The sequence below is a fragment of the Manacus candei genome, unplaced genomic scaffold, assembly GCF_025592945.1.
Source record: "Manacus candei isolate 608988 ecotype Guabito, Panama unplaced genomic scaffold, ASM2559294v1 h1tg000023l, whole genome shotgun sequence".
In the NCBI taxonomy this organism is placed as follows: domain Eukaryota; kingdom Metazoa; phylum Chordata; class Aves; order Passeriformes; family Pipridae; genus Manacus; species Manacus candei.
In genome coordinates this window covers 26,245,124-26,272,666 of record NW_026138071.1, presented here as the reverse complement: position 1 = coordinate 26,272,666, position 27,543 = coordinate 26,245,124, and the positions used below count along the sequence as shown (strand labels likewise).

The following is a 27,543-nucleotide window of genomic DNA, read 5'->3' as shown; positions in this document are numbered from 1 at the left end:
AGATTTATGTTGTATTTTGTAAAATTTGACAGCCTGATAGGCCATTTTTCAGGTGAAGTCAGTGTTAGTGGAAAAAAGTTTTGAAAGGGTTTTTTGGAAGCAAAGTGATACTGAAATGGGCTCCATTGTATCCTGCCATGGCCAGGTTTTCTTTGCCTACAGGACAGAAAATACATAGCTGCATTTACTGACAGATTTTCCTATTTTGAGCAGCTGTTGGTTTGAAAGCAAACTTTCCTAGGTATTTGTCATCAACCAATGAATTAAAAAGTGAAAGCTTTTAATGTAGAAGCTTTAAATGGCACTATTTGAAATATTCTATCAATTCCATCGATTAAGTTAAGGGTTTTGTCACACTACAGCTGATAAATGGGGCATGGGTGCTGACATTGTTTCATAAACCATATAATAATAATAATAATAGCAACAACATTTATTTTAGAATCTTTCAGTGTGCCCAGAGGATGAATCAATCATCATGTCCTCTTTTGTAAACACAATGACTTCACTAAGTGTGAAACAAGGTAAGTTTAAACTGAACTTGGAAAAATGATAACAGACTGGCAGATTCCATCACTTTTTGTTTCATGCAATCAGTAGAAGCAGATAATCTGTATAAACTGCTTTTGTTCTCTTGTTTCTCTTTTGTTACTGCATCTGCTTCTTGTAGTGTGTCCCTTTTCCAGGGCAGTTCCCTGCAGATAGAGCTTTTGAAGAATGCTGTTGGGTAGTAATATATTTTAAAAATTCATATTTTATATATTTTATATATTTAATATAGAAAAGTTATTACACATATTTCCACATAAATATTTTAATTTCTATTAGCATGATTGTGCTGGATGAAAATTTTTGAGTAAAAGCATGAGGTTTATTACCCAAATAATTCTTTAGTCCTTTGGGGTTTTTTAGAAGATCTGATATAGTATATCTGAATTTGTAGTTGTTTTCCTAAAGGTTTTCTGTTCTGTATTTTTCCCTGATGCAGTTGAAGATGGAGAGGTATTTGACTTCAGAGGAATGAGATTAGATTGGTTTAGATTGCAGGTAAGACTTGGTAAATATATATGCCACGTCACTAACTTAAAGCCTAAATGTAAATTACTGCTCTTCTGGATTGCTTTCAGACTGCAAGTGACAGGCTGTCTAAAAATAACCTACTCTTAAAAATCAATGAAATATTGAAATAGATAATTTGCTACATTTTGATATAACTTTGCATAATTTTTGCAAATCATCCTTTGGGATGTTTATAGCCGTTCAGAAATAGAAGGTGTTGAGGCTGAGCAGTTTGGCAGCTGTGTGGGGTGTGATTCAGTCTGCCCACGTTGTCAAGGGAGGGCTTACAAGTGCACATTTGTGTTTTGTCAATACATTTGGTTTACAGTTTATCTGTGAATTGCTGTCACAGTCAAATGATATTTGGAGACTTCACTGAAAGTCAATTTGCTGGTTTTTTTCAGTCTCTAGTGGAAACATAAAAGTTTTAAGTCCATGCACAGTCTTCCAGTACACAGGTGTCTTGTGCAGAGCACAAACAGAAATGGGCAATAGCAATGGAATTTGAAAAAAAGCAGCTGCATATGTAACAGCAGATTTTTTTTGTGTGTCTTTCCAGGCCTACACCAGTGTTTCTAAAGCTTCACTTGGTCTTGCGGACCACAGAGAACTAGGAAAAATGATGAACACAATCATTTTCCACACGAAAATGGTAGATTCTTTGGTGGAGATGTTGGTGGAAACCTCAGATCTTTCTATATTTTGGTATGCTGCTAAACTGACCCTACAAGATTTTTATTGTTTCTTGATTGATTTGTCCTTGCAAGTGTAACTTTTAAATGGCAAAATTCATAGGAAGATAGGCCAGTGGGAGAATAAACTGGGATTTCTGGTTTCCAGCAAAAGTAGTTTGAAAAAGGTATTTCTGAACATCTGTTAGAGAGAGTCTTCAAGCAGTAGCATAAGTCATCTGGGCTCATTTGCAGATTCTTTGTTAATACTTTTTTGCAAAACGTGCAAGTTTTTGCAGTCCCTGTGTGGCAAACATCAGAATAAAAATATGATAATGATGATAATAATAATAGGGATGTGCAAATAAAATGCATAAGAAGTGAATGTAGAAAACAAATGTTGAAAAAAATTATTAAAGCACGGGGCAGTTCTTGATATAACTACAAATTGGCACTAGTAGCATATTTGATTTCTGTGAAGTAAACTTAATTTGCAGCAAAATTATATATTTATTGCATTTAAATGTCTGATTAATAACTGACTTTTTCTGATCAGTTTTTATAGTCGTGCTTTTGAGAAGATGTTTCAGCAGTGTTTGGAGCTTCCCTCTCAATCAAGATACTCAATTGCATTCCCACTGCTTTGTACTCACTTTATGAGCTGTACCCATGAACTGTGCCCTGAAGAGGTAATTTTTAAATACATTTCCTTGTTATTTTCATCTGTCATTCAAAGTAGAGTGAACTAGAGCTGAACACTGCAAGAAGGTGTTTGTTATGGCAAAATAAAATTCGAGGGAGGAGAGTGGTAAAAAATGGAAGTAAAACAAATAGATACCTTGTTATGTGATTCTTCACCCACAGATCTCAAAATCCTTTTGTGAAGTTAGAAGGTATTATCATCTTTGCTTTGAAGAGAGATTAGCTAAGGTAGAAATGTTAGATGACTTTGCTGGTGTCATTCAGGTTTAGATGCTAATAAATTCCATATGCCTGTTAAAACTTAGAAGCAACAGTTTTTCCTGTCAAATGGTTTATAATTTCATAGTTAGGAAAAGGAAATAGGAGGTGGAGGGGGGCTCTGTATGGCTTATTATAAATAGTTTTTCTTCAGTAAGAAAAAAAATAATCCTAAATGATACACAATATAATGCAAGCATTTGCTTTGGTAAGAACTGGGCGATGCAAGCCCTTGCTGGTTAGAGTTAAAAATGAAAAAAATACGGTGTTGCTTGAAGAACTTGATCCTTTGTTAAAGGAAGCAGTTTGAGTCTGAGGAAATTCTTTCTATTTCTGCTGTAACCAAATAGATCCTTTTGTACATTTCCTGTATGTGCGTTGACTTTGGAATTACTCTGGGATTAACTTGGCCATTTTTATGTAGTGCTCATGAAAGTGTGTTTTCATTCTTAACAGTGCTCATCTGGAACAATGAGATTAATGAGATTTGTTGTAATACGCACAATATGGATTTTTCTTATTTAAGCATTAAATTCTTTTCTGCTAAACTTCATTGCAGTAGTATGTCTATATCATTATTTCCCTTGTATGCTTTGCTTTAAACAGCTGCAAATGCTATTTATAGTAGACAGCCACTAAAAGGTTTCCAGGAAAGCTTCCCTGACAAGAGATGTCTTTGAGAACAATTATAGTAACAGTAAAGCATCAGTAGGCAAAGTCCACTGGACACCAGTTACTGTTCATTCAGCTGCAGCAAGCACATTTTGTCACAGCCAGCAGAACTCAGAATTCAATGTCTGAATTGTATGACTTAGCAACTATTATCATTTTGGAAAAATAACCTTGGCTGGGCTGTGTACAGTGTGTGGTAGTGTAGCTGTAAAGGAAACATCAGTGGTGAAAGGAAGATTTCAGTGAGACAGAGGCTGTGCTTGTGCAGATCCAGTGACAAAGGAACTGAATCCAGAAATTAATGCAACAGGGCTTCACTATTGACTTTTTCAGTGGTCTGAAAGACACTGCTTTCTCTTATAGCTTGAGTTGCATGCTCTTTTGCCCATAGATTTAGTGCTGGCACAAATTAATGAAGAGGACATTCAGAGAGACCTTGTTAATTGGACATGTTAAAGTAGGTTTGCTCCAAAATTAAGCATGAAAACCTACTTGTTAAAAATCTTTTTTTGCCTCCTTTTACAGAAAATATTTTTAATGATAGTGTGTCATGTCAGTGACTTTGACAATGTCATGGTTCAAACTGCTTCCAAAGAGAAATAATATCCCAGTGTCAATATTATTGAGGGCTAATTAATTTATTATTCCTCATAACCTGGTTATATGACTCAGTGAACTGTTCTCTTGTGTACTGTGTGGTTTGTGTGTTAGTTGTGGGACTGATGGGAAACTGAAAATCCTGCTTCCATTTTTCCCTTTTAACAGAGACATCATATTGGAGATCGTAGCCTTTCCTTGTGTAACATGTTCTTGGATGAAATGGCTAAGCAAGCTAGAAATCTTATCACAGACATTTGCACAGAACAATGTACATTGAGTGACCAGGTGAGTGTGGTTGTGTCTGCTTTAATTCTCCTTTGAGATTTTTCTCAGTTCAACTTTCTGAATTTTTATGGTTCTGCTTCCTGTTCACTTTTTTTCTCTGTGTTTTGGGGCAGTTTTCTTTTATGAAATTCAAGGTAGTTTGAAGAAGAATTTTTAATACTAGAATTGTGTAGTTCTTAGTCAAAGGAAGCATGTGTTACTTCTGTTATGAAGTCTGCTAAAAATGGGATTTTAATTTGGAGGGCTTATTTCTTTTTGTTTGCTAGTTGCTGCCAAAGCATTGTGCCAAAACTATCAGTCAAGCAGTGAACAAGAAGTCAAAAAAACAGACTGGCAAGAAAGGAGAACCTGAAAGGGAGAAACCAGGAGTAGAAAGCATGAGGAAAAACAGATTGGTTGTGACAAAGTAAGCCACCTCTTCTCTTCCTTGCACCTTGAATCCCAAGTCAAAACATATGTGTTTTACATACTGAATGCTTTTTGCTTTATTTTTTCAAGTTTAATTGACTGTAAATATGGCAGCTTAGTAGTTTGTGAGCATGTGATGCTTCTGTACCTTGTATAGCAGCTGAGTTCTGTTACACAGAGCAATAGGAATGTGTGTCTCTTGAATTTATCCCCTTGGCTGTTTTCTTTCCTGAACAGAAAGGATCCCTGTGCTGTTGTAACTAGGCTTCCTCAATAGTCATATTAATTGCTGTGGGAATGTGAGTACAAGGAGTGGATGGCATCTTTGATTCTGCCCTGCTTAGCACTGTTAAGTGCAGGCTGGGCAGACAGTTGTTGCTGCTCCAAAACTGTTGGCTACCTTTGGCTCCTGAGTTGGAGTTGTGGCTCTAGTGGCTGGAGAAAAATTGAGAATAGCAATAAATCAATAGCAAAAGCAAAAAAAAAGAACACCTGAAAGAGAGAAGAGGAAAGGTTAATAAATACAGTTTGGGGTGTAAGAGATGAGAGGGTAGGAATGGGTATAAGGTAGGTGTTAGGAGAGCTCAGGGGACAGGATGGTAGAGTGATAGAAGTGTGAAGAGGAAGGAAGCTAAAAGAAGGAAACAAGAAATGTTTAGTGTTGCGACTGGGAGTGCCTAAACACACACACACACTGATGAAGGGGAAGTAGTTTTGCTACAGTTGCAACAACCAAACATCAGAGAACTGTTGTTGCCTTAAGACTGGGAGCCAAAAAAAATCTCCAGGCAAATTTAACTTAGTAAAGATAAGACAGAGAGCAGTCCTTTAATGAAGGCCTTCATGGTGCAAGGAGTACACCATGCAAGGAGACACCATGTCCAGGGGTTCCACAGTTTATGGTGTTATCCATCCAATCCCAGAACTGTCTGCTCCCCAGGTCCTCCCCCTGCCATGCCTCTTCAGAATTTGATTTGGGGGTCCTAAGACCCCTTTTGACCTCATCTTCCTGTTCTTCCCAGCACATTACTGTCCTTTGGAGCTTCTCCAAGGTTCTGAGCTTGAAGGTTTCTTTGACTGTGATGGCATTTTGTTGTTCGGGCCTGGGGTGCAAATGTTCTTAAACAGAACTCCTTCCTGCCTTGGAAGGAGTGTAAACAAACTCAAAGAATTTAGAAAATGTGATATGAAATAGGGTAATAGAATTGTAGTTTACACTTACCCAACCCTAAAGTGTGGCAGACTATATAATTATGCTAAAAATCTACATTTGCTACACAGCTACTTTAAAATCTACAAAAAGCTAAAAATCCTAAAAATTCAAAGGCATCACTGTAAAGATTAGAGAAGTTGAGAGAAAAGAGCTTACTTGTAGCTTAAGATTCCCTCCCCCAATGTTTTTTTTGGTTTTTAGTACTAGCTCATGGCAAATATTACTTGTATTGCTTAGTTCAGTTAGGGAATAAACACCAATCTGTTCTTTTGAGGGGGAAAAAAAAGACGTGTATAGAAATTAAAAAAATCTCATATCGCTCTACGTGATGCAGATCAATATGCAGAATGTGTTCTTAGCCAAAATACTGGTTTTAAATATGCTAGAGAAGTGCCTCAAAGCAGAAGACGATAATGAAGAGTTAGACTTGTACCTGCTTTTGAGGCCTTGTCCGTTCAGCGTGTGCTTTCCACAATAACGTGTGCTTATGTTGCATTAAATGTTTTCCTTTATTTCTTGTTGTCTGTTCATAAAGCCTGGACAAACTGCACACTGCACTTTCTGAGCTCTGCTTCTCAATCAATTATGTGCCGAACATGGTGGTTTGGGAACACACGTTTACCCCGAGGGAATATTTAACGTCTCACCTGGAAATCCGCTTTACCAAGTAAGAAATATTGTAGAGTTACAAGCATTGATGCACCAGATAATCCCTTGCTGATTTATGTTGGAAATACTGTATACTTAGTACATTAAACAAGGGTTTAAAAGTGGATTAAGAAAATGATGAGTAAAATTCCAACTAAATGATTATTAAGTTACATGTGCAGACATAGACAATTGTCAGTTCCTGTCTTAAAATGTGTTGAAATGCAAATCATCTATTTAAGAGCCAGATCCTGCATTCCTAGTCCTATGTATTTTGTGGGAGTTGGTGACACCTGTCTATAGGCATTTAAAAAGACTTATCTTCCTACCATTCTTTTGCACAGTGCTGGATTGTTTCAAGTGTTTGAGTTCACTTCCACTGCCTTGCTGAAAGGAAACCTAAAAATCAGAACTCAAGACCTGACAAAGCCAACTGAGAAGATATTTTGGTTACTTTTTTTAATAAAAAATGTTGCCAGTTAGTATTCCTGCCTGTTTTTACTTTGATCTTTACATCATTTTTTACAGAAATAGGCAAATGGCAACTGCTGGAGAGGACTTCATTTTAAACCACCCAGCTATCCCAGATGTATTTTATGCCAAAAATCACTACTTATATATTTCAAGCAGGGTATAAGAGTTAATAAGCTTTAATCATCAAGACACAGTATTAGGGCACTGGAGCATTCCAGTCTTTCAAGTAAGACCAGGTAGCATAAAAGTGAAGATAACTTCATGAAAGTAAGCTCTTATCTTCAGGTTTATGAACTTAAACCAGTGTTGATCACTTGTGCTTATTTTAATTTTTGACTTGTGAACTGGGGCTGAAGTGACAGGCAGATGACTGTCAGAGGCTGCTTTCCTTTTACTTGCCTCATGAAAGAAATAAGACTTGTCAGCCAAACAAATTAAATGTTCCATTTATAGTTATTTGTCAGATCTTTAAGTGGCATTTCTTTCAAAGGCTTACAGTTTCCCTTTTAACATAGTGTTTCACTGTTAGGATTTGTTTACTCTTTTAACCTGCTCATGTGTGATTGGACTAGAGTGATGCCACTTAATCTTGTTATTATACCAATTTTGAATTGATTTTGAAATAAGAGACTGCCTCAGAAGCAAACTGTTGGAAGTACTTATTTACACATATCAAAGTAGCAACAAAAGCATTACTTTAAATAATCTGATGTTCTCCTCCAGAATAACTCCTGCTGACCTCTGATGAAGGGAGGAATCTACTGATTTTGTTGTTGTTGTTGCTGTTCTTGCCTTTGAAAAGCACGTACCACTTGCTTAGCTCTGAAAGTCTGAAACCATTATAAGCTTAAAATGAACACTACAACAAGTATCTGTTTACTAAGAAGACTTTGCTTTTAATGACCCCATGATACTGTTTGCTTGAGGGCCTGGTTTCAGGGACATACTGAGTCAAGCCCATGCCCCCTGTAAAAAGCAGTACACAGTCCTTCGTGCAGTTCTGCTCTAGCTTGAAAGCTTTCCTAATGTATAGAACATCTATTACTAGAAGCCTAGTTTTATTTATAGTGAGAATTTCAACCAATTAAAGTATGTCTGCACTTTTTGGTTAAAGATAAAAATCACTGTGTTAGCTAAAGAGAGATTTGTTTTTCATTAATAGGATTCTTATTTATTTACTTAACAGATACATTTTTAATTCATACTTTACTATAGGTATGTGGGTTTTCTGCAGATATTTCAAACTAAAACTGTGACAGCAGCTTTGGTCAAATAATTTTTGCCTTAGTTAATATACTTTGAACACTTCAGTACGTGATTGCATTTCCCAGAAGTTTTGCATTTTAAGAGACTTTTAATAGTAATCTGTTTACCAAAATAGTTGTTGTCTAAGTCTTGTGCAGTGTGGATTGCTCCTGTGTATATATTCAAGGGGGAAAAAGCTTTACTGAAAAAAGGCTCAGTGAGTATTCTTAGTGTCACGAAATTTTTGCTGGAACCACAGAAATCGTTGTCTTTGGCATCCAGAACTCTTTTTAAAAGTGCTGGTGTAGTATTTGCATTGATTGGAGTTTTATACTTGCAGATTGGAGAAGTATTCAAGTAAAATGAAAATTTTCCATCCTCAGATGTGTTCCAGGCAGGGCTGGATGGAGCTCTGAGTGACCTGGTCTAGTGAAAGGTGTCTCTGCCCATGGCAGGGCAGTTGGAACTTGATGGTCTTTAAGATCCCTTCAAACCCAAACCATTCTGTGTATTCTATTGAAAGCTGCATCTTTGTCAAATTTTACTAATAAATGAATTCATTTGTTTCAAATTCTTTTGCTTCTAAAAGGTCAATTGTTGGAATGACTATGTATAACCAAGCAACACAAGAGATTGCAAAGCCTTCAGAGCTGTTGACCAGTGTGAGAGCCTATATGACAGTCCTGCAGTCAATAGAAAATTATGTACAGATCGACATTACCCGAGTGTTTAACAACGTCCTGCTTCAGCAAACCCAGCATTTAGACAGTCATGGTGAGCCAACCATTACCAGTCTGTACACAAATTGGTAAGTCATTACCTGAGTGCTCGTTACAAGTTTTTTAGAGGTTTTTGTGGAGGTTTTTTTTGTTAATGAAAAATCTGGAACTGGAGAAGTGGAGTTATTTAAATTTTCTTAAGTTTCCAACATCACAAGTTTATTTCTCTCAATACCTGTTAAAAGCAGTTTAAGGTTTGCCTGTTGTGAAATTCACTTTTTATAGGGATGAGATGGTAGAGTAAGATACAGGCATCGGTTGAACTATAAAAATAAAACTTTGGTTTGTGGGCTTTGCTGTCCCTTGTCACACAGCTATGCTTTATCTGTATAAGGTATCCATGAACACGTGTCTTTTCATCTAAAACTTTTTCCCTTTTTGATAAGGTATTTGGAAACTTTGCTACGGCAAGTCAGCAATGGTCACATAGCGTATTTCCCAGCCATGAAGGCATTTGTGAATTTACCCACAGAAAATGAGTTGACATTCAATGCTGAGGAATATTCTGACATATCAGGTAAACTTTGATATTTCTCCTGAATGTTTGTGAGGGATAGCTACTGTATTGCTTCAGTAATTGGAATAACAGCAGCTCTTAGAGCAACTGTTATTGGAATAACAGTTAAGTCTTGAAGTTAACATTTGTTATCTTTCAGTAGTATTTTAAGTACTTTTTATTCATGCTGCCTCTTGTTTTGCTTTTCCAATTTTTGGTCATATTGGAGTTGTTGCATGTAAGCTACACAGGTGAGTATTTGATGTATGGGTGACTACTGCTTCAGTTCCATTACCATACAAGTTCTTGTGTCTAAAACTCTACTTCAGGGGAAAGCATTTTTGCACTTAAAACACCATCGCTAGATACACCATGGGCTGCAAATGAAGTGAAGGAGGAATGTTTGAAGTAGAACATTTTTCTTTTATTTCTCAGAAATGAGAGCCCTGTCTGAACTTCTGGGACCCTATGGCATGAAGTTTCTCAGTGAAAGCCTGATGTGGCACATCTCGTCACAGGTTGCTGAGCTTAAGGTAACCTTGGGAAACTGGTGGGTGGTTTTCTTAGCTATGCTTCTGCATGCCATTTGTTTGAAATGACTGCATCAAACTGATAAAGCTGTGAATTTTACTCCTTTTTTTTTTGGTAGTTTTTTTGCACATGTAGTACCTGTGTATCCCACAGTGCAGACTACATTAGATTTCTGTGTTGGATACCCTAAGTCAGGAGTCAAGTCTCTTTGTATCATCAGTGAAAAGAGCAATGATTTTTAAGATCTCCAGGTGCTTGTGAAGCCTTGCCCAAGACTCTTCAAACTTGACATGAAAATCTCAAATTTATCTTGCTTATCTCTAAGGACTTACTTTCTTTACCATGTGTGTTAGCCTCTATTGTTTAGTCTACATGGATGGGAGACTTGAGGTCATTTTTTCTTTGTTAGCTTTCCTCAGTTTTAGGTGTATCTTTCCCTCTGCCTCAGCAGTAACCATTTATTATAAATGTCTGTGTTCTGATAAATAAACCTCATATCTACAGCAACACAGGTAAATAATAAAGTTGGTGCCATGAAAAAAAATTGGACATACAGGCATATCAAGGAAGTTAATTAATGTATATTCAAAACAGCAGACAATGACAGGGGACCTACTTGCTGCCTATGTAATTAACTCTTCCTGGAAAGAGTTTTTAATGAATTTAATAATATGTACTACTTTCCCAGGATAGTCATACTATTAAAATGTCACTAATTGGCATAGATTTGCTTTTCATATGACTTTTTCTTTTAGTGTCGTTTCCAAATTTAATTCCACGTTGTTATTACATCTCTTAATTTTCAGTATATCTAACCACTAATTACAGTAAGGAGTTTTTTGTAACTATTCCTGCATTCTGTGTTTTTAAAAATGTGTATGAATACTTCAGAGATCTAAGAAACTTTCATTTTTTTTTCCTTCAATAATTTATTATTATTAGCAGACCAGGCCTTTTAAAAGTGTGTGTTTTTGATACATCCCATGTTACAGTTTCAAAGATCTTGTTCCCTCTGTAAACACCTGAATTGCAGTGCTGCTGAGTGGCTGGGATGTGTGATGCCCCAAAAGGTTTGAAGCCTTTTATTCACTTAAGCTTAAGGAGAGGGGCTGCTCATGCTTTCCAAGGTGCCACATTTCAAGTAAAGCACAGGGCAGATGTTTGTTGCTGCTCTAATTGTGCATTTACTGAGGAGTTGTCATACTTCCTCAAAATCAACACAATTTACACTGGAGCTCTGTATTTTTTTAAAAGGGACTTGAAATTGTGTCTGAAATCTCTTGTTTTCTGATGCTGCTGAGGGTAACCAGAGCATAATGTAGATCCACGTGTTTGGAGGGAAAAAATGAAGTAATAAAATGTTCATCTCTTTGGCTGAGATGCAGTTGGCTTAGCAAGAGAGTACTGAGAAGCATCTGTGTTTGGGGGAAGAAAGCAAGAAGAGAATAGGATGGGGACTTCATTAAGAGTAGGGTTCAACATTCTTGCTTTGCTTCCCACAGTGGGACCAGGTGTTGGTTTTATATCTGAAGTTCAAGACTGGGGCAAGGAAAGGGAAAATTGCCTCATTGAAGTGACTGAACTGTATGCCAGCCTGTTCCTTTTAAATCTTAACTAATATACTGGTTATTCTTTGTGAAGCTGAAAGCTTGACTCAGTAATAATGTGCATGGGCTATTGCCCTCAATATTGCCTTCTGGTGAGTTTTGAGGGATTTAAATTAAAATGCCACACATCTACCAAGTTCTGATACATCTCCTGGTTTAAAATTGCCTATCTTGATGTCAGTGCAAACCAGTCTTGCTTTGGCTTTCAGCACAGAAGCACACCCTGTGTGTCTTGTGTGTGTGCACATGTGCACACATTGATCACCATCAAATGGTTTGGGTTGGAAGGAACCTTGAAAATTCTTCTAGTTGGTTAGAAGAATTGCAGAAGTTTGAACTATAATGCAGAAGTTTGCTGCCTTTTGTGTAGCTTCCTTCTTTCCTTGCTTCTGAGTGAAGGTGACAAGAAAAAAATTAGGTCCACTGGGTGGATTATGGGTGGACTTGAGCTTATGGGAATAGCTTATAGGTCTACATATTTAATGAATGTTAATTTTTCCTGCTGCCTCCTCTGGTAATTAAGATGGATTGGAATGCATCCACTTGAAAAAGAAAACTGTTAATAATCACTTTGGAATACCACCCCCAACCCAGCATATCTTGGTTTCTCCTTCCATCTTTTTTACCTTGATATTGCTTAGTATTTAAAGAACTAATGGAAATCTTCAAGCAAAAGGAAAAACTTTCTTCAATTTTAAGAAGAACACAAAAGATCTAAATTTTCTTAGCCATTGGTTGCCCTCTGTCTAAAGAGAGATAATCATATTTTCAATTTCTGAAATAAGGTACTATGCATTCAGACTGCAAAAATATTTTTGGTAAGAATAAACTACCCTATTCTTGCTTGAAGAGAGTTTAAAAATACTGCTTGGCACAGCATAAGTTCCTCTCTTAACAAGAATCCTTTTTGGATCCGACATTTTGTAGGTGTGATTATGCAATCTCTGTAATGTAAAACTAAATCTGATACGTGTTTAGAGAATGATTTCAGGAAAGTTTTTACATTTACCCTAATGCTACAGGTTGCATGTATGAGAGCTGTTAAAAATCAGAAATAGAGACATATTTTCTTTTCATTTGGTCAAACTGACATGAAAACTACTGCATTTGAGTTTAACTGTTTCAGGCTAAGGTGTTGGAACTTGAATGAATATCTTTGTTTTTATTTTATATTATAATGGAAAAAGTTTTCAAGTAGACTGCATCAAGATTGAACAGTCTGACTCTTATATTCTTGATTCTATTTTTCAATTTTACCAACATTAAATTTCAGCATAACTAGTGAAAGGAGCACCCCAAAAGAATGGATTAGTTTGTGAATTTGCATTTTTATTGATACCTGTATACTTTTCTTATGAAAAGCTGAATGCCATAAGGAGCTATTGTCTGGTTTTACTGAGTTTCATTCCTTTGCTTTAAGAAGTAGTACACATTGCTCAATGTAAAAAATCAAGGGATATCTGATGCTCTGGGGTTTGATTCAGAGCTTACTTTTGTGTAGAGTATTGCCTGAAGATAATATTGATATTTTATCCCATCGTGAACACAGGGGGTATATCTGTACCCCATGGGGTTAGCTGCCTTTCTGCTGGGCCAAAATATCCTGAATCAGGCATTTACCCAGTTAACATGCTGAAATCTGTAGCTGACTTGAATCCTTGCTTCTTTATAGAAACTCGTGGTGGAGAATGTTGAAGTTCTAACACAGATGAGGACCAGCTTCGACAAACCAGACCAGATGGCAGCGCTCTTTAAAAGATTATCCTGTGGGTCCTTCTAAACACACTGAGTTGGTTTTTATATAGTTGTCTTTGTAAAGAAAATGAGAAAAATTAATTTCTCTGTGTTAAGCATACAGAAGCAGCAAAATGCATGTGAGATTGTGTAAACTGGTGGATCTTTTCAAGCTTTTCTAGTCTTCTCACGTACAGATAAAGTGAGATTTCAGTGTTAATTAGTGCGTGGGCATTATAGCAGTGATGAGCTTTGAGCATCTCATAGCTATAGCAAAAAAAATATAAATTATTATAAAGAGACATTTTTGACCTCAAGAAAGCACTGAACCAGTGTTGGCATCCAGCACTGACACCTGTGTGTACCAGGTTTCATTCCTGACGTGGTTAACGTGGTAGTCTTCTACTGAAAATCCCATTGTGGATTCAGCTATAAAAACCTGCTTTAGCACTGTTTATTTTGGCTCTTTTAAGGAATGCCATTATTTCAGTACTTTGCTGTTTTCTGTACTTTGTTAAATATTTCCTTTCTCTTATTTGAAGAATGGAGTTTCTAATCATCAGCACTTTGTTCACTGTTATCCTTTCAGCTGTCGACAGTGTTTTGAAGAGAATGACAATTATTGGTGTTATCTTGTCTTTCCGATCATTGGCACAGGAAGCACTTAGAGATGTAAGGAAGAACAAAATATGTTCTTAATTGTTTTCGTTGTATTTAATTTAATGGAATGACAGGAGGTTTGAAGCTTCACTGTTTAGGGATGCTACCTCTTAAAAATGTGGGTAAAATGGCAATACTCAGCCATAACTTTGAACTGCAAGTTGGGGTGGGGGAATCTACTTTTTGAGTACTGTTCAGAGAAATGTTACATTAAAACATACAGGTTTTAGTTTAGAACATTGCCTCTCAATGTTCTCTGTGCTTAGTACATTTTAAAAGCTTTTATTTCATTTTGTCTGAAACAGCTTGATTTTTGCATTTGTTAGGCTTTAATGTCTGAAATCCACAAACAAATTCAAATGCATTAAAAAAATTGATTAAAAAGGAAATAAGTCCAGTAAAATAATGGTAGTGTCTAACTGATCATTAACATTGGAAAGTCATCTTTCTCATTTTGTATGTGTTTGTGTCTCTTAGGTCTTATCCTACCACATTCCTTTCCTTGTAAGTTCTATTGAGGACTTCAAAGATCACATTCCAAGAGAAACTGATATGAAGGTAATGTTTGGCTGAAAGGGTGATGGAGTCATTTTGGAGCTTGCTGAAAATATGCAAGGGGCAAGACTTTCATGCTTAGTGTCAAAAATCCAGGCACAAAAAATGCCCTTTTTTTGTCCAAGAGCTTAGTAGTTGTGGGTCTGCAGCCTCCTAATGTTCTGGGGAAAAAATTGCAACCAACTGTAAGGATAGGCACGAGTCTCTTTCTGCCTGTGATCACATATGAGAACTCTCATAGAAAGAATTGAGAGCAAAATTTGTCAAGTGTTAAAACATGACTAAACAATAAAGGGAAGAATGCAGAGCTGCTTCATAATGTGAGCAGTATAAGTGGTAAAACTGAACTTCTATGTGGTTGGAGCTCTGTGCATGTAAAAGCTGCAAGTCTGATTTTGACCTTAAATTGAAAATTCTTGTGAAACCACTATCTGAAAAAGAAAAAAAAAAAAAGGCAGCTTAAATAAGGTACTTTGCTTCTGAATGATAGTATGGTCCCATCCAAAACCCCTTGTTGGCACATCACATGGCTTCTGGACATGTATGCACAGTAGCTGCAACCTACTAGCTGGTTTTTAATCTCTTATTGCAGGTTGGAGTCTGTGAAGGATTCCTGCTTCTTAATGGTATTGCAGCAGTTTGATTTGCAGAAAATGTGTAGTGGGATATACATTGCACAACTCTCTAACTTTTATAGAAACAACTTTTAGAAATCTGCTCTTGAGCAAAGTATTGTTTTTAATGGCCAGAAGATGTTGCTATTCCTCAACTTGAAGTTTACATTTTGCTGTTAACCCTGAGGAAAGAAACCAAGTTCTTTGTGAATGAAGATTCACTAAAAAAGAAACATCCTTCTCCTTTTAAAGGTTCAGAGTCTGTTATCAGGGGTATGAGTGATATAGGGAGCACAGAATGGGGTAAGAGGGTTAAGGAATGTGTAAACAAGGGTGCTAGAGAGAAAGGGAAAGGGACAAGGGACAAAGGAGGGAAGGTTACTGCTTTTAAAATCTACTTATAAAACTTATAAGGCTTACCAATATTAGAAAATAAAAAAAACATTAGGGCCTTAAGGCATAATATTAAAATGATGCAAGTTACCTTTGCACTTCTTAATAAAAGCCTTCTTAAAGAAAAAGTTATTGATCACCAAAGCATCATGTTCCATTATTGGACTTGAGGAATCAGCATCCAGAGGAGATGAGAAGGAAAGTTCACTCCTTTTCTTCTCAGAAAGCATCTTACACCCTCTTGGTATCAAAAGAGTGGTGAAAAACAGGGTGGGATAAAGGCTGCAACAGTAATCATCGAAGACAGTATTTTACCACTGATATTTTTAAGCTGATGATCATTGTAAACATTCCAGTGGATCTCCAGTGATGTTGCTGAACTCATTTGCATCAGCAGATACAAGAGAGCATAGTGCTGGCTGCTGATTTTCTGGAATTCAGTGGAGTAATTTACAGTCACTGGAATGATTGGATGGGGAAAAAAAAAAATCCATCACTGGATGGCAAAAAAGAAAGCTATGTACTGCTAAATAAAGCCCTGCTGGGCACTGCAGCCTGGCTCTTGCCTTTTTTCCTTAAATGAAAGTATGTCAACAGACAGATCTTTACAAGGCATTGTACAGTGGATTGGGAGAATTTCCCTATTGGGCATATTTTAGGACATAATAATTTCCTATGTACTGAATTTACCAAGCAAAACATAAATAGCTTTAAAGCTGTTGATGAAATAAATACTTGTTATGAAATGTTATTTTTATTTTTCTATCCCTGAAACTTATTATTATTTGGGATGACTGTCAAAATAAGGATTTCTTCTCCTTTTTCTTGAATATTTTTAATATTAAATTGTTGGGCTGTCTGTACAGGCTTTTAGAAACAGGTTGTTATTTGTTCCACAGTGCATGTAGTGACAGGACAAGGCAGAATGGCTTCAGACTGAGAGTAGATTTAGATTGGATTTTAAGAAAAAATTCTTTACTGTGAGAGTGGTGGGGCCCTGGCACAGATTGCCCTGAGAAGCTGTGGATCCCCACCCCTGTCAGTGTTCAAGGCCAGGTTGGATGGGGCTTGGAGCAACCTGGTCTGGTGGAAGGTGTCCCTGCCCACGGCAGGGGCTTGGAACAAGATGATCTTTAAGGTCTCTTCCAACTGTTTTATGATTCTATGATTCTTTTTAACCTGTTGGCTGTGAACCTTGTCCAAATGCCAGCCTGGAGCACACAAATAAGGATAGTCTGCACAGTGTTTGCTACGAGGAGCTGCTCAACTGCACATGACAATTTATGGGCAAAGTGTAAAATTCTCAGATATTAATGGCAGTATGACACACTGCTAGTGCTTCCTGTAGTCCTTTTTATGTGGTGTAGACCTGCTTTTGCAGAGGTTCGTCTGAACTATGGTTTCAGAAACTTTTTCTTCTCTTTCCATTTACTATTTTGACAACAACTGTATTGAATGCTCGTCAATGGTAATAAAAGATACGTCCCGGGATAGGCTGGAAAATGGAATACATTTCAAGATGTTCTTGGTTCCTCCCAATGTTAGGGGCACGTGGAGTCTCATTCTTGGTGCTTGAAATCTCTGAACACTGAATCTGTCTGAAATTTGAATGCTGTGAGATTTCTGCCTCTCTCTGTTTCACCAAGTTGTGACTTTTTGCTTTTGTTTAAAAATGCTTTATTTGCAGATGTGAGCTGATGCTTTAGATCTGGTAGAGAAAATATGTTAGTTTCTTTTGAACATTAAAGAAAAATGTAGAAAGAGCTAATTGGAAGTCAGGGTGTTTTCTTTGGAGGTAATGTAGGAAAGTATACAGGCTTTGTTTGTCTTGACACACAGAAATTACAATCTGGTGCACAAAGTACTGACCCAGCTGCTCAGTGTAGGTTAGAAACAAACAAAATCTAGAGTCTCTATCTTATTTTTGCCAAATCTCTGAAATTCCTTAGTGCCCTAAACTTTAACATGAACATTTTAAACATGACAGCAAAACTGTGCTTCATCATCCTTACACAAAAGCATTCAGTGTTGTCTTTGTTCTTTGCCTCAGGTGGCAATGAATGTATATGAACTGTCATCAGCTGCTGGATTGCCCTGTGAGATTGATCCTGCCTTGGTTGTAGCACTGTCTTCCCAAAAATCAGGTAAGAAGTTCCAATTAAAAAAGGACAAATGTTAAAAAAAAAAAGTGATGGAGCAGAAAAGTAAATGTACCCAGGCATAGAAGTGTTTACAGTGCTAGGAGGAAACTTGTGTATCTTGAGGCCTTTGTATTCCTTCAATGAACTTCATAAATGGCATAAGAACATGAATTATTTGTGCCTGCTGATCATTAGCTTGAGAAGCTTTTCAAAGACACATGAATTGACTTGTTGGCCTAGAAAAGAATAAGGGGCAGATGCTGAAGGAGTTTAATGGTGAAAACTCCTGTCATTTAATGACAATGTCTTGTGAACAGCTACAGATCCGTTCTGTGACACAGATCTGTAACAAACCTGTCACCTAAGGAAGTGTTAGGAGTTGAAATGTCAGCTGAATGTGCTGCATGAATCTCACAACACTGTTACCAGTGTGTTATACAGGTGTTAACATGGAGCTTGCAAGGGAAAAACATGGGAAAATAATCATGTTAATGCTCTAACATGTATAGTGCTTCCTCTTATTTGCTTTAAGGCACTGCTGTCCAAGCTTTTCAGTTTTGTTTATTCTGGCATGTTCAAAGACATGAATTAAGACTCCTAAGTGCTTTTTGAGTCTTCAGCTTTTTTCTGTATCTTCCTTACTGAGCATTTAATTGCTTTTTTTCCTCTGTGTGTTATGGATATTTACTGTTATAATCAGATCATGACTATTTTAAATGCTAAGTTGTTTTTTCTTGCTTTAATAGTAGTTATTTTAGGAGGAAAATACAGATAATTCTGAGGGGCATTTCAGTATTTGAACTTCAGTGTCAAGCACAATTTCGTTGTGCACCTCAAAAAACCCACAACCCAAGGTCTTGTTATATGTATACAGAAAGTATATAATGTATATACAGAAGTATATCTTTGTAAGATACCTGGTATCAAAAAGGGCATTTTAAATGGTTTATTTTTATTGCGGTGAAATGTTTTAACTGGGTGAACAAGAGAGAGGAATGTCTGTATGTTCTCATGACTGTTTATGATCTTGTATTTTGATGCTTACCTTTGCAGTTTGAAATATTTTACTTTTAGTAATTCAGCTTGCATAGAGACAAGTTCTTGTGTGTCACCAATGGTTGACTTTATTTAAATTAATCTTACACTAATGTGTGACGATGCTGCTATTTTTGAAAGCACAAGGTTTTGTGGGATTTGAGGTGAGTTCACTGTCACTCTCTGTTCATTTGCCAAAGGGAGAGTGCAAGAAAAACCCTCCTCACCTCTGAGCAATAACTGGGTTTACATCAGCATGAAAAGATGACTATTCTGCTCAGCATGATAAAGTCTTAGTAACTAAATGGTTAAAAGTGAGGGGGTGGCACTGGCTTCCCTTTGTTCTCATAGATATCAGACTGGACATTTTGCAGCTCCACCCTGTGTCTTTTGGCAAGACTGACATCATATTCATCCTTTCACAGTGCAAACATTTTGTTGGTTTGGGGTTCAAATTTCGGTTCGGTTGAACATTTTCCACTCTAATCTTCCTGCAGTCGAAAGGAAATATTTCAAGATTACTTCTTTTAATGAAAGAACTTCGTTATTTTTGTTTTTAGAAAACATAAGTCCAGAAGAAGAATATAAAATTGCTTGCCTTCTCATGGTCTTCGTGGCTGTCTCCTTGCCGACTTTGGCGAGTAATGTGATGTCTCAGTACAGCCCTGCCATTGAAGGTAATGTGGAGTCTGTATTGAGAGTCATCTCAATATTTGCTGTGAATGCTCTCTTCACAATAGTCCTGGTAGTATCTTGAATACATTTGCTTTGAATATTTAATTACATTTCATAGTAACCAAAATTTAAAGATCAGTTAGCCCTAATCTAGTCAAGTTCTTCTGAAAGTAGTTTAAATAGCGTTTACTTAAACTCTTGTTTGACATAACTTTCTATAAAAAAGCAGTTTTGTGCTTGAAATTTTCAGAACAGTTCAGATACTGCAGGGGGCAATCTTGTCCTAACATGTGGAATTGCTGGAGCACAAATTCTGCATTAATTAGCGTGAGACTTATTATGTAATAATATAGTTTCTATTAAAACATGATACTTAGACTATAATGTTTACAGTGGCTTTGGGCCAGTCATACAAGGTGTCTTTTCTATATTTAATATGCTGTTCATATGACCAAGCATGAGGTTTTGGAAACAGAATCTGGAAGGTGTAAACTGTGAACAGATTTCCTACACAGTAGTTCAACTTTCTTATTTAAAAAAATAATCTTTACCTCAAGGAAATTCTTTGCATATAATCCACAAAGAAAGTTCTCACGCTGACAAAATTAAGTTTAAAAAACACTGACAAACTGTTCCAACACATATAAAAATCACCTTTCAGCTGTCCAAGCTATTTCCTTTGTGATGTGTAGCCTGACTCACACAAAAGACCATGTTTATTCTGCATCATTTACTGGGTACAGCATGTTTTCTCCAATTATTTTTTCCAAGTTGCATTATTTTTAATCTGCTCAAAATTGTAACTCACAAAATAAGTGTAAACTGACTTCTGAAAGTTTAAAGTAGCAGGAAAATACCAAAAATTCGGAAAGTTTTCTGTATCACCTAGTGTGGTATGCAAATCACATTTTTTGAGAGACCCAAGATGATTGTTTTAAATGGGGTTAATCAACCTTCTGTTCAGTTTTGAGAGATTAGGGATCTGCTAACTGTAGTTTCATTTTAAAAAGACAGTGTGGCCTTTCCCAGTTGTGAAAAAATTGGATAAATCTGGTGAAATGAGCAGAACTTGAACATTGATTTGAAAAGTTACAAGTTTTCAAGTTAACAGCTTTTCCCTATGAGTGGGAAGAACAATCTGTAACCTGCAGAGTTGTTTCATGTTGTCTGCACTCCCATAGTATTTCTACTGGTCTTTGCATTCTTTTTCCTCAGGTTCTTAGCAGGCTGAAACAACAGATCATTCTTATCTTCTGCTTGTTTTGTACCACGTAGCTTAAATATTCTGGTTTACGTGGTCTCATTTACATTAAATAACTCTTAACGTGAAGTCAGGCGAAGCCTTGTGAGTCCTTAAAGTAAGTCCAGTTAATAAGATGGCATGAAAGAAAGTGTTGACTGGGGAGAAGTTCCACCTAGAACTCAAATAAGCCTGTATTAGGAGTTGGTACTGATTTTGTGAGACGTGACCTCTGTGTTGCATAATTCTTTACTGAGTGGGTTCTTTTATTGAGAGGAAAAGAGTCTGGCAAAAGGAATACATATAAAAAATGTTCACTCTACAAAAATAACTGAACAAACAGAATAGACCTTGTCATTCCTGCCTTCCTTGCATAATACTACTTTTTTTCTTGTGTTCTACTCTTATTGTAAAACATCTGGCTTGAAACAGTATAAATGCTATTTCCAGAATGTGAACTTAATAAATACTGCTTTTTATGAAGTAAATTCCTGGGACAAATCCTGAATTTATCCATCAACAAGTCACAGATTTGAAGGAGTTTCAGGTTTCTAATCTGGCAAGAGATATCTCCCAAATACAGACAGTGCTTGGACAGCTGTAGCATTGTCTGCATTCCCTCTGCCTTCTTCAAGATCAAGTCTGTTTCTTCCACTAGTTCCAGATAAAGGCTCAAACACTAACAGACTTTTTACTTTTGTTCCCAGTAAGGAATCTGAACTGCTACTCAAATGCCAGGCTAGAGGGCTAATTTGGCAACTAGAGGCTGGAGTAGAACACTAGTCTGCAAGAGCCATAGCCTTTTCTAAATACTTGAAACCTGTTGCAGGTTGGAAGACAACAGTTCCCCTTCTAAATTCCCTGGCTGATTCTTTTTCTACAGCCAGAGACATGAAGTCACTTAAAAAAAAAGAAACCAAACAAGTCTCTTCAAAAACAAATACGAATTTAAATCAGAATTAAGCAGAACAGATGTTCTTGACTAATGTTCGCATAAAAATAAGAGTAGGAGTATCAATTTTTGGGGCCTCCTGGCGGAGATCCACAGGGATCTTCACTGGGACCTACTAGTCAGCATATCCATATACCAACCTGAATGGGGGGCTGAAGAGTGGGATGAGAAAATTTTTGTATCATGTAAAGTTATTGAGGGTATTAGAGGAGTGAAAAGCTGCAGAGAGTTATTACAATACTGAGTAAATTGGGTAATGAAATGACAGATACAATTAATTTGATGTAATTTCATAGTGATATGCATGGGGAAAAATGGATTTTTCTCATGTGGAGTGATGGGGTCCAGCTGACCTCGCTATTCAAGCATGAAAATTGGAGTTATGATAAATGACTGAATGAAAAAATTAGCTCAGTGCTCAACAATGGTCAAAAAGAATTGGTAAGAGTCAGCAGTGTTTGCGTGCTTGAGTACTTGTTAACCCCTTCAAAGACCACTCCTTCTCATATGCTAGCATTTCCCCAAGATACTTGCCCAAATGTCTGTTAATTTTGTTGTAAAGTGGTAGATTTGACTTAATTTGCCTCTAGAAGAGACTCCAGGCTTACTGAGGAGCAGTTCATCTGCTCTTTTTGAAAACTGGTGTCACATAATCACCTTCCAGGGCTCTGAAGCCTGGGTGAATTTTAGGCAAGATGTTATGTATGGCAATTAGCAATTCAACAGTTTGGCTCGAGTGCCTTTAGACCTCTTGAGAGAATACTGTCTGGGCATGAGGACTTCTTCATTTACACAGAGGAGGGAAAGAAATGGTCAATCAGCTTGAAAAAGTCCTGCTTGCATCTGTCTTTTAGCCCAGTCAAGTGTTAATACTCTTTTGTAGGAAACCAGACAAACTTCCAATATATTCCTTTCCCTTATTTCTGAAAGCCGGGGGATCTTTGTCAGGTTGTTGTGACCATTTGGAAGGGAGATCAGTGCTTCTGGTGGCAAGTTCAGCGTGCAAGAGTGCTTTGCTCCCTCTGTGTAAGATGCAAAGTGTTCTTCTTCCGTTGTGACAAGTCTCTTTGGTGATGTTTTCCAAGGAATACTGTCATTTTCAAACACGATGCTGAGGTTAATTTGCCTATGTTTTTGATCAGGGCATTGCAACAACATTCACTGCTTGGCAAAAGCTATCAACCAGATTGCTGCAGCTTTATTTACCATCCACAAGGGAAGCATTGAAGACCGTCTTAAAGAATTTTTGGCTGTATGTATAACTTTATTTCTAATTGTTAAAATGTGCTGTTGATTTGGGTTGCAGTGCAAGCTGATTTCATAGAAATCTGCTTTTGTTGCACAAGAGAGAAGCATGTTAATACAGATCTATACACAGATTAAATTGAGCAGTAGTTCTTTATAGTCTATATAGTAGTTCTATATGTGTGATGTTGGAAAGCAACAGGAGCAAATCAGTACAGGTGTCATAATTTTTTTTTCAGTACAGTCTTTAGTATTTTAGCACATACCATCTCTCACATTGCATGGCCCATGACTGGAAAAAGAAATGTGCAGTGCATATGAAATCAAGATTCTGTCTAGCAGACTTTTCCCATGAAGTTAGGCACTTCAGTTACCTTCTTTGAAAAAGCAAAATAAACTCCAGAATGGCTCTTGTGCTGTCCCTTTTGACGTGCCTGCCCTTCTTAAACATGAACTGCCAGGTAGCAGCACGTAACTGAGCTAGTTGGGAAGAACAATTTTTTTATGCTTCAGTGTAGGTTGAAGATGAAAGCTGCTGAAATCCTTAGTGATGCTTAGAAAAAAAATCAAAAGCCCTCAGGTGATGGTGATGTGTTTTAAATACATTTTGGTGTGCTGCTTGAGCAGAAATTGAATTTTTAAAGTGGCTCTTAATTAGGCAATACTTGAAGGAAACTAGAGGCTAAAACAGCAGCCTCACTTAAATTTTTAAAAATTGCAACTGATTTTGAGTGGTTCTTGATTTTTTTTGTTTGTTTGTTTGGCACTGAAATGGGGAAAAAATAACCCTTCCCTCCTTATTTTAGGTAACTTTCTGTAACCAGAAGTTCACAGAAACAATTTTTCTTTTTTTTTTTTTTTTTAATTAAAAGAATTTTTCACTTCTGGAAATTCACTGCATTTTGTAAAACAGGAAGAAACCTTATGGCCATTGACCTTGTCTAATGCAACTACTGGCTGTGAAAGATTAAAGAGAAATAGTTGTATCAAGTTGCATACATTTGACAAGTGAAGGAAACCAGTATAGTTTCGTGAGATGAAAACACTTTTGGTATGAGGTTTGCATTTTTTTACTGTTCATGGACTGCTTTCAGACCGCTGCTTTTACTGCACAGACCATGACTTGATAGTTAGATATTTTGTTAATCTTTCTTTTCTAGCACCTTTTATGTATCACTTACTGTTAGTCTGAAAGAAATTCACATTTCTCTCGAGTTAAAAATGTAGTGCTGGAGATGATCTGCTTTCCTGTCCAAGTTAATTAAATATGGAAGGAACTTAGGAGGCTGTTTGATGCTGATGAGTACGTACCAAGCATCTTTTGAAGTGTGTATACTGACTTCACATTACAAATTGATTCATGACAGAATTTGTTCAAGAGGAATATTGATTTAGATTTTTAAACTTAGTGCTCTAATTTAAATCCATTTCTGGTAAACATGTGGTTTAGACACATTGCCAGTTCGTGGTGTGAGGGCATAAATGATGATTGTACATCTGAAAGTGGGAAGGGTTTTTTTTTTCAAATTTCTAAGGCATGAAATCATGAAGTATCAAGGCATCTGTAAATCAAGTATTTTACTGTTTTCTGTGATCCTGAGGTTGTAAATACCTAAGTGCATGTTAGAAGTTTCTAGGATGCCTTCTAAAACTAGGAAAAATAGGTTGCTCGTGGTTTGATGAGATATTACTAATTTACAGTTAGGATGACATTTCTTTAAAGCTTAGGCAGTAAAATTTAGCTTTTCCTTCTGTATCAAAATGGGTACAATTTCAAGCAGTTAAAACTTCGATCACTTTATATCTTACAAAAATGCAGTGAGTCGATATGTACATTGGAAATATGCAATGGGAAATACGTATATTGGAAAGGACAGAGGAGTCAGACTTCGATCCCTTGGAAGTTCTGTCATTAATATCAGTAGACTTTATAATTGGTAACCAATGATTACAATTAAAAATTCTCTGCAATAAATTAATTTGCCTTTTGTGTTGAAATAGCACATATCACTGCTAGGAATAGACAAATACGGCTCACTGAGGCTAAAGCCCAGTGGTTCCTGTGCTCAGGATTACTCTCCTTGGTCATTATTAGTACAGCTCAGAGTCCCTTGGCTGTGTGTAGCAAAATAGCAGAAGCCCATCAATGCATTGTTTTATTTATTGCTTTGAAATACTCGTTTTACGTAGCTTGCATCATCCAGTCTGCTGAAGATTGGCCAGGAGACGGACAAAACTACCACAAGAAACAGAGAATCTGTTTACCTACTACTAGACATGGTGAGCATTTGTGTGTTCTGTTTGTGCTACTAACTGAAGGAATAGGCTTCATGTTGCATCATTCAGCCGGGGGTTTTTGGGTGTCACCTTGAGCGTTGCAGCTCCCAGACCAGTAGAAATCATTTTTAGTGTCCTCCTTCCTGGCATTTCAAGGTTCAGGATTTTTTTTTTTTCGTTCCTCCAAACACATACACACGTTTTTGCCATTGTCCTTTGTTGCCCAAAGCATTGTATCGTGTTGTTCAGATCACTGTCACTGTTCACTTGGTACATACAACACTAAAATGAAATTTCACATTAAAGAACCAGCGTTCAGAGGGTTCCTTTTAGTATTCTGTATCTTTCAGAAGATGACTGCATATATAGGAAAGCTTTTAGAAGTGGTGCCTTTATAGCAGTGTTTCTCCCCTACATTTTAAACTTTGTGCTATTTAGTTCTGCCTTGAAACATGTGGGTGGTTACTGCAGGCCAGAAGTATCTACTTCAGAACAGATTATCAGCAGCAGGCAGTAAAAGGTGTTCTGCAAAACCTTGTGTTTCTGGTATTTTTCAGATTGTGCAGGAGTCTCCATTCCTGACAATGGATCTCTTGGAGTCTTGTTTCCCTTACGTCTTGCTGAGAAATGCATACCATGCTGTCTACAAACAAAGTGTCACATCCTCTGCCTAAGTATCTACTCACTGGAGATAAGACATAGCACGCACGCATCTATGTGGCCTCAGTTTGATCTGTAAACTGTGGAGCTCTTTTACTTTATGGCCTGATGAACAGTTTTTGTGAATTATAAACTTTTTCCATAAAGTTGTATTCCTGATCAGTGGTTTCTTAATATGGTTGTACTACGATATAAGCTTGGTTGATTTTAGGTTGCACATTCATGGAAAATCTTTTTTCTCGTTTCTTCCTTTTTTTTTTTTTTAACTTTATAGCATCAGTTATGTTTTAAAAATACTACTTCTGCTATATGTTTTTTGATATTGATCATGCAAAACAGAAATTGCTTGTTTATTTCCCAGAAGAAAAATGTATTTAGTGATTATTTTAGATAGTGTAGCTTTCATCTGTGTGTAAATTATTTCATATAGGGAGAGTTATAATCTTGTACCTATTGTTCTTATTGAAAACAAATATTGGATGTGCATTTCTGTGAAGTAATTACAGCATTTCTAGTTTTATTTTGAAACCTTCACCGATCTACGTACTATGACACTATCTAACATTAAAAACGTTCTAGGACTGCTTATCCTACAGACAGAGATCCTCTCCCCATACTCTTAAACAACAGCAAGTGGTGGTGTTTGTATAAAGCATAGTGGAAATTTTTTTTAAACTAACTTCTGTGGGTGCCCTGTTGGCATTAACACTACCATTGTACCCTGCTGTATAATAAACATTCTTACACATGTATCACATGTTGATAACATGTTAGCCCTTAACCACTTTTTATATGTTTTAAATTTTTGAAATTCAAGTGTACCTTCCATAACATACAATAAACACTAGACTGTATTATCCGTAGGTGAATTATTTTTAATATAAATGTTATCCTAGTATTTTAAGCTTAAGCTGTGCTGTTGTGCATTGATTTACATCTCACAGTTCATTAAATATCAATCCTTAGAGCTTTTATGTGAAGACTTCTTTTAATCCTTCACCTTTTGGCTTCTGCGATAGTGAATCTTGTAAAAAGTTGGAAGAAGGAATTAAAAACAATGTAAAAAGTGTCAGTTTAGTGCCATTATCCTTTAAATCTTACTTTTACACAATGAAGTGAGAGCAGCATTTATACAGTCCGTAGCGATGCTGGTTGTACCCACAGGAATAATGTGTATTGTTAAAGTATAAAACTTGAAATAATCCTGGAACAGGCGAGTGTTGCTAACACCGTAACATCAGGCATGACTGAGACAGATGTATAATAGGCCTTTTTTTTTTTTATCAGTCGTGCAAATTGGCCTGCAGGACAGTGTGGGCTCATTTAGCCTGAAAGCTGACCAGATGGTTGTGCTCTGTAATCCCCAGCATATAAAAGCTGTGTGTTCCTCAACAGGCTCTGGACATTGTACAGAGCCCCTGTTCTTGGTGCAACTTCTGTGCATGCTGGTAACTTTTTCTATTATGAAAGAGCTGTTGTGTGCTCAGTTACAATAGCTTCCTCTGTCCAGAGGAAAAAAGTACTGGAATAAAATTGTCCTAAGGAAGTAAGACAGTACATCTATATTTTTCCTAATTTATGTTATAACCATGGAACTGTTTTTAAACTGATAATTTAGTAGCATAATGAATAAGTTTGTTCATAAAGAAATTAGGTTGAATGCAAGACTTAGGAGTTCTATTCTGTAATATTTATAATCTAATACATTCAAATG

General features: G+C 36.7%; 1 protein-coding gene across 4 annotated transcripts in view; it reads left to right on the top strand.

Moving 5' to 3' along the window:
• NCKAP1 (NCK associated protein 1) overlaps window positions 1–26,801 on the top strand; it is a 59,276-nt gene extending 32,475 nt beyond the window's left edge. For all 4 annotated transcript variants that reach the window (XM_051787764.1, XM_051787763.1, XM_051787762.1 and 1 more), the window contains 18 exons: window positions 443–524; window positions 989–1,047; window positions 1,619–1,764; window positions 2,287–2,419; window positions 4,128–4,247; window positions 4,514–4,653; window positions 6,404–6,535; window positions 8,825–9,043; window positions 9,401–9,531; window positions 9,946–10,043; window positions 13,321–13,414; window positions 13,972–14,054; window positions 14,520–14,600; window positions 17,655–17,748; window positions 19,341–19,457; window positions 22,790–22,899; window positions 25,083–25,172; window positions 25,727–26,801. In XM_051787764.1, coding sequence (XP_051643724.1) covers window positions 443–524; window positions 989–1,047; window positions 1,619–1,764; window positions 2,287–2,419; window positions 4,128–4,247; window positions 4,514–4,653; window positions 6,404–6,535; window positions 8,825–9,043; window positions 9,401–9,531; window positions 9,946–10,043; window positions 13,321–13,414; window positions 13,972–14,054; window positions 14,520–14,600; window positions 17,655–17,748; window positions 19,341–19,457; window positions 22,790–22,899; window positions 25,083–25,172; window positions 25,727–25,843 — 2,046 coding nt within the window. In that variant the 3' untranslated portion in view covers window positions 25,844–26,801. The remainder of the gene's footprint in view (window positions 1–442; window positions 525–988; window positions 1,048–1,618; window positions 1,765–2,286; window positions 2,420–4,127; window positions 4,248–4,513; window positions 4,654–6,403; window positions 6,536–8,824; window positions 9,044–9,400; window positions 9,532–9,945; window positions 10,044–13,320; window positions 13,415–13,971; window positions 14,055–14,519; window positions 14,601–17,654; window positions 17,749–19,340; window positions 19,458–22,789; window positions 22,900–25,082; window positions 25,173–25,726) is intronic.
• Window positions 26,802–27,543: the final 742 nt, after the last annotated feature.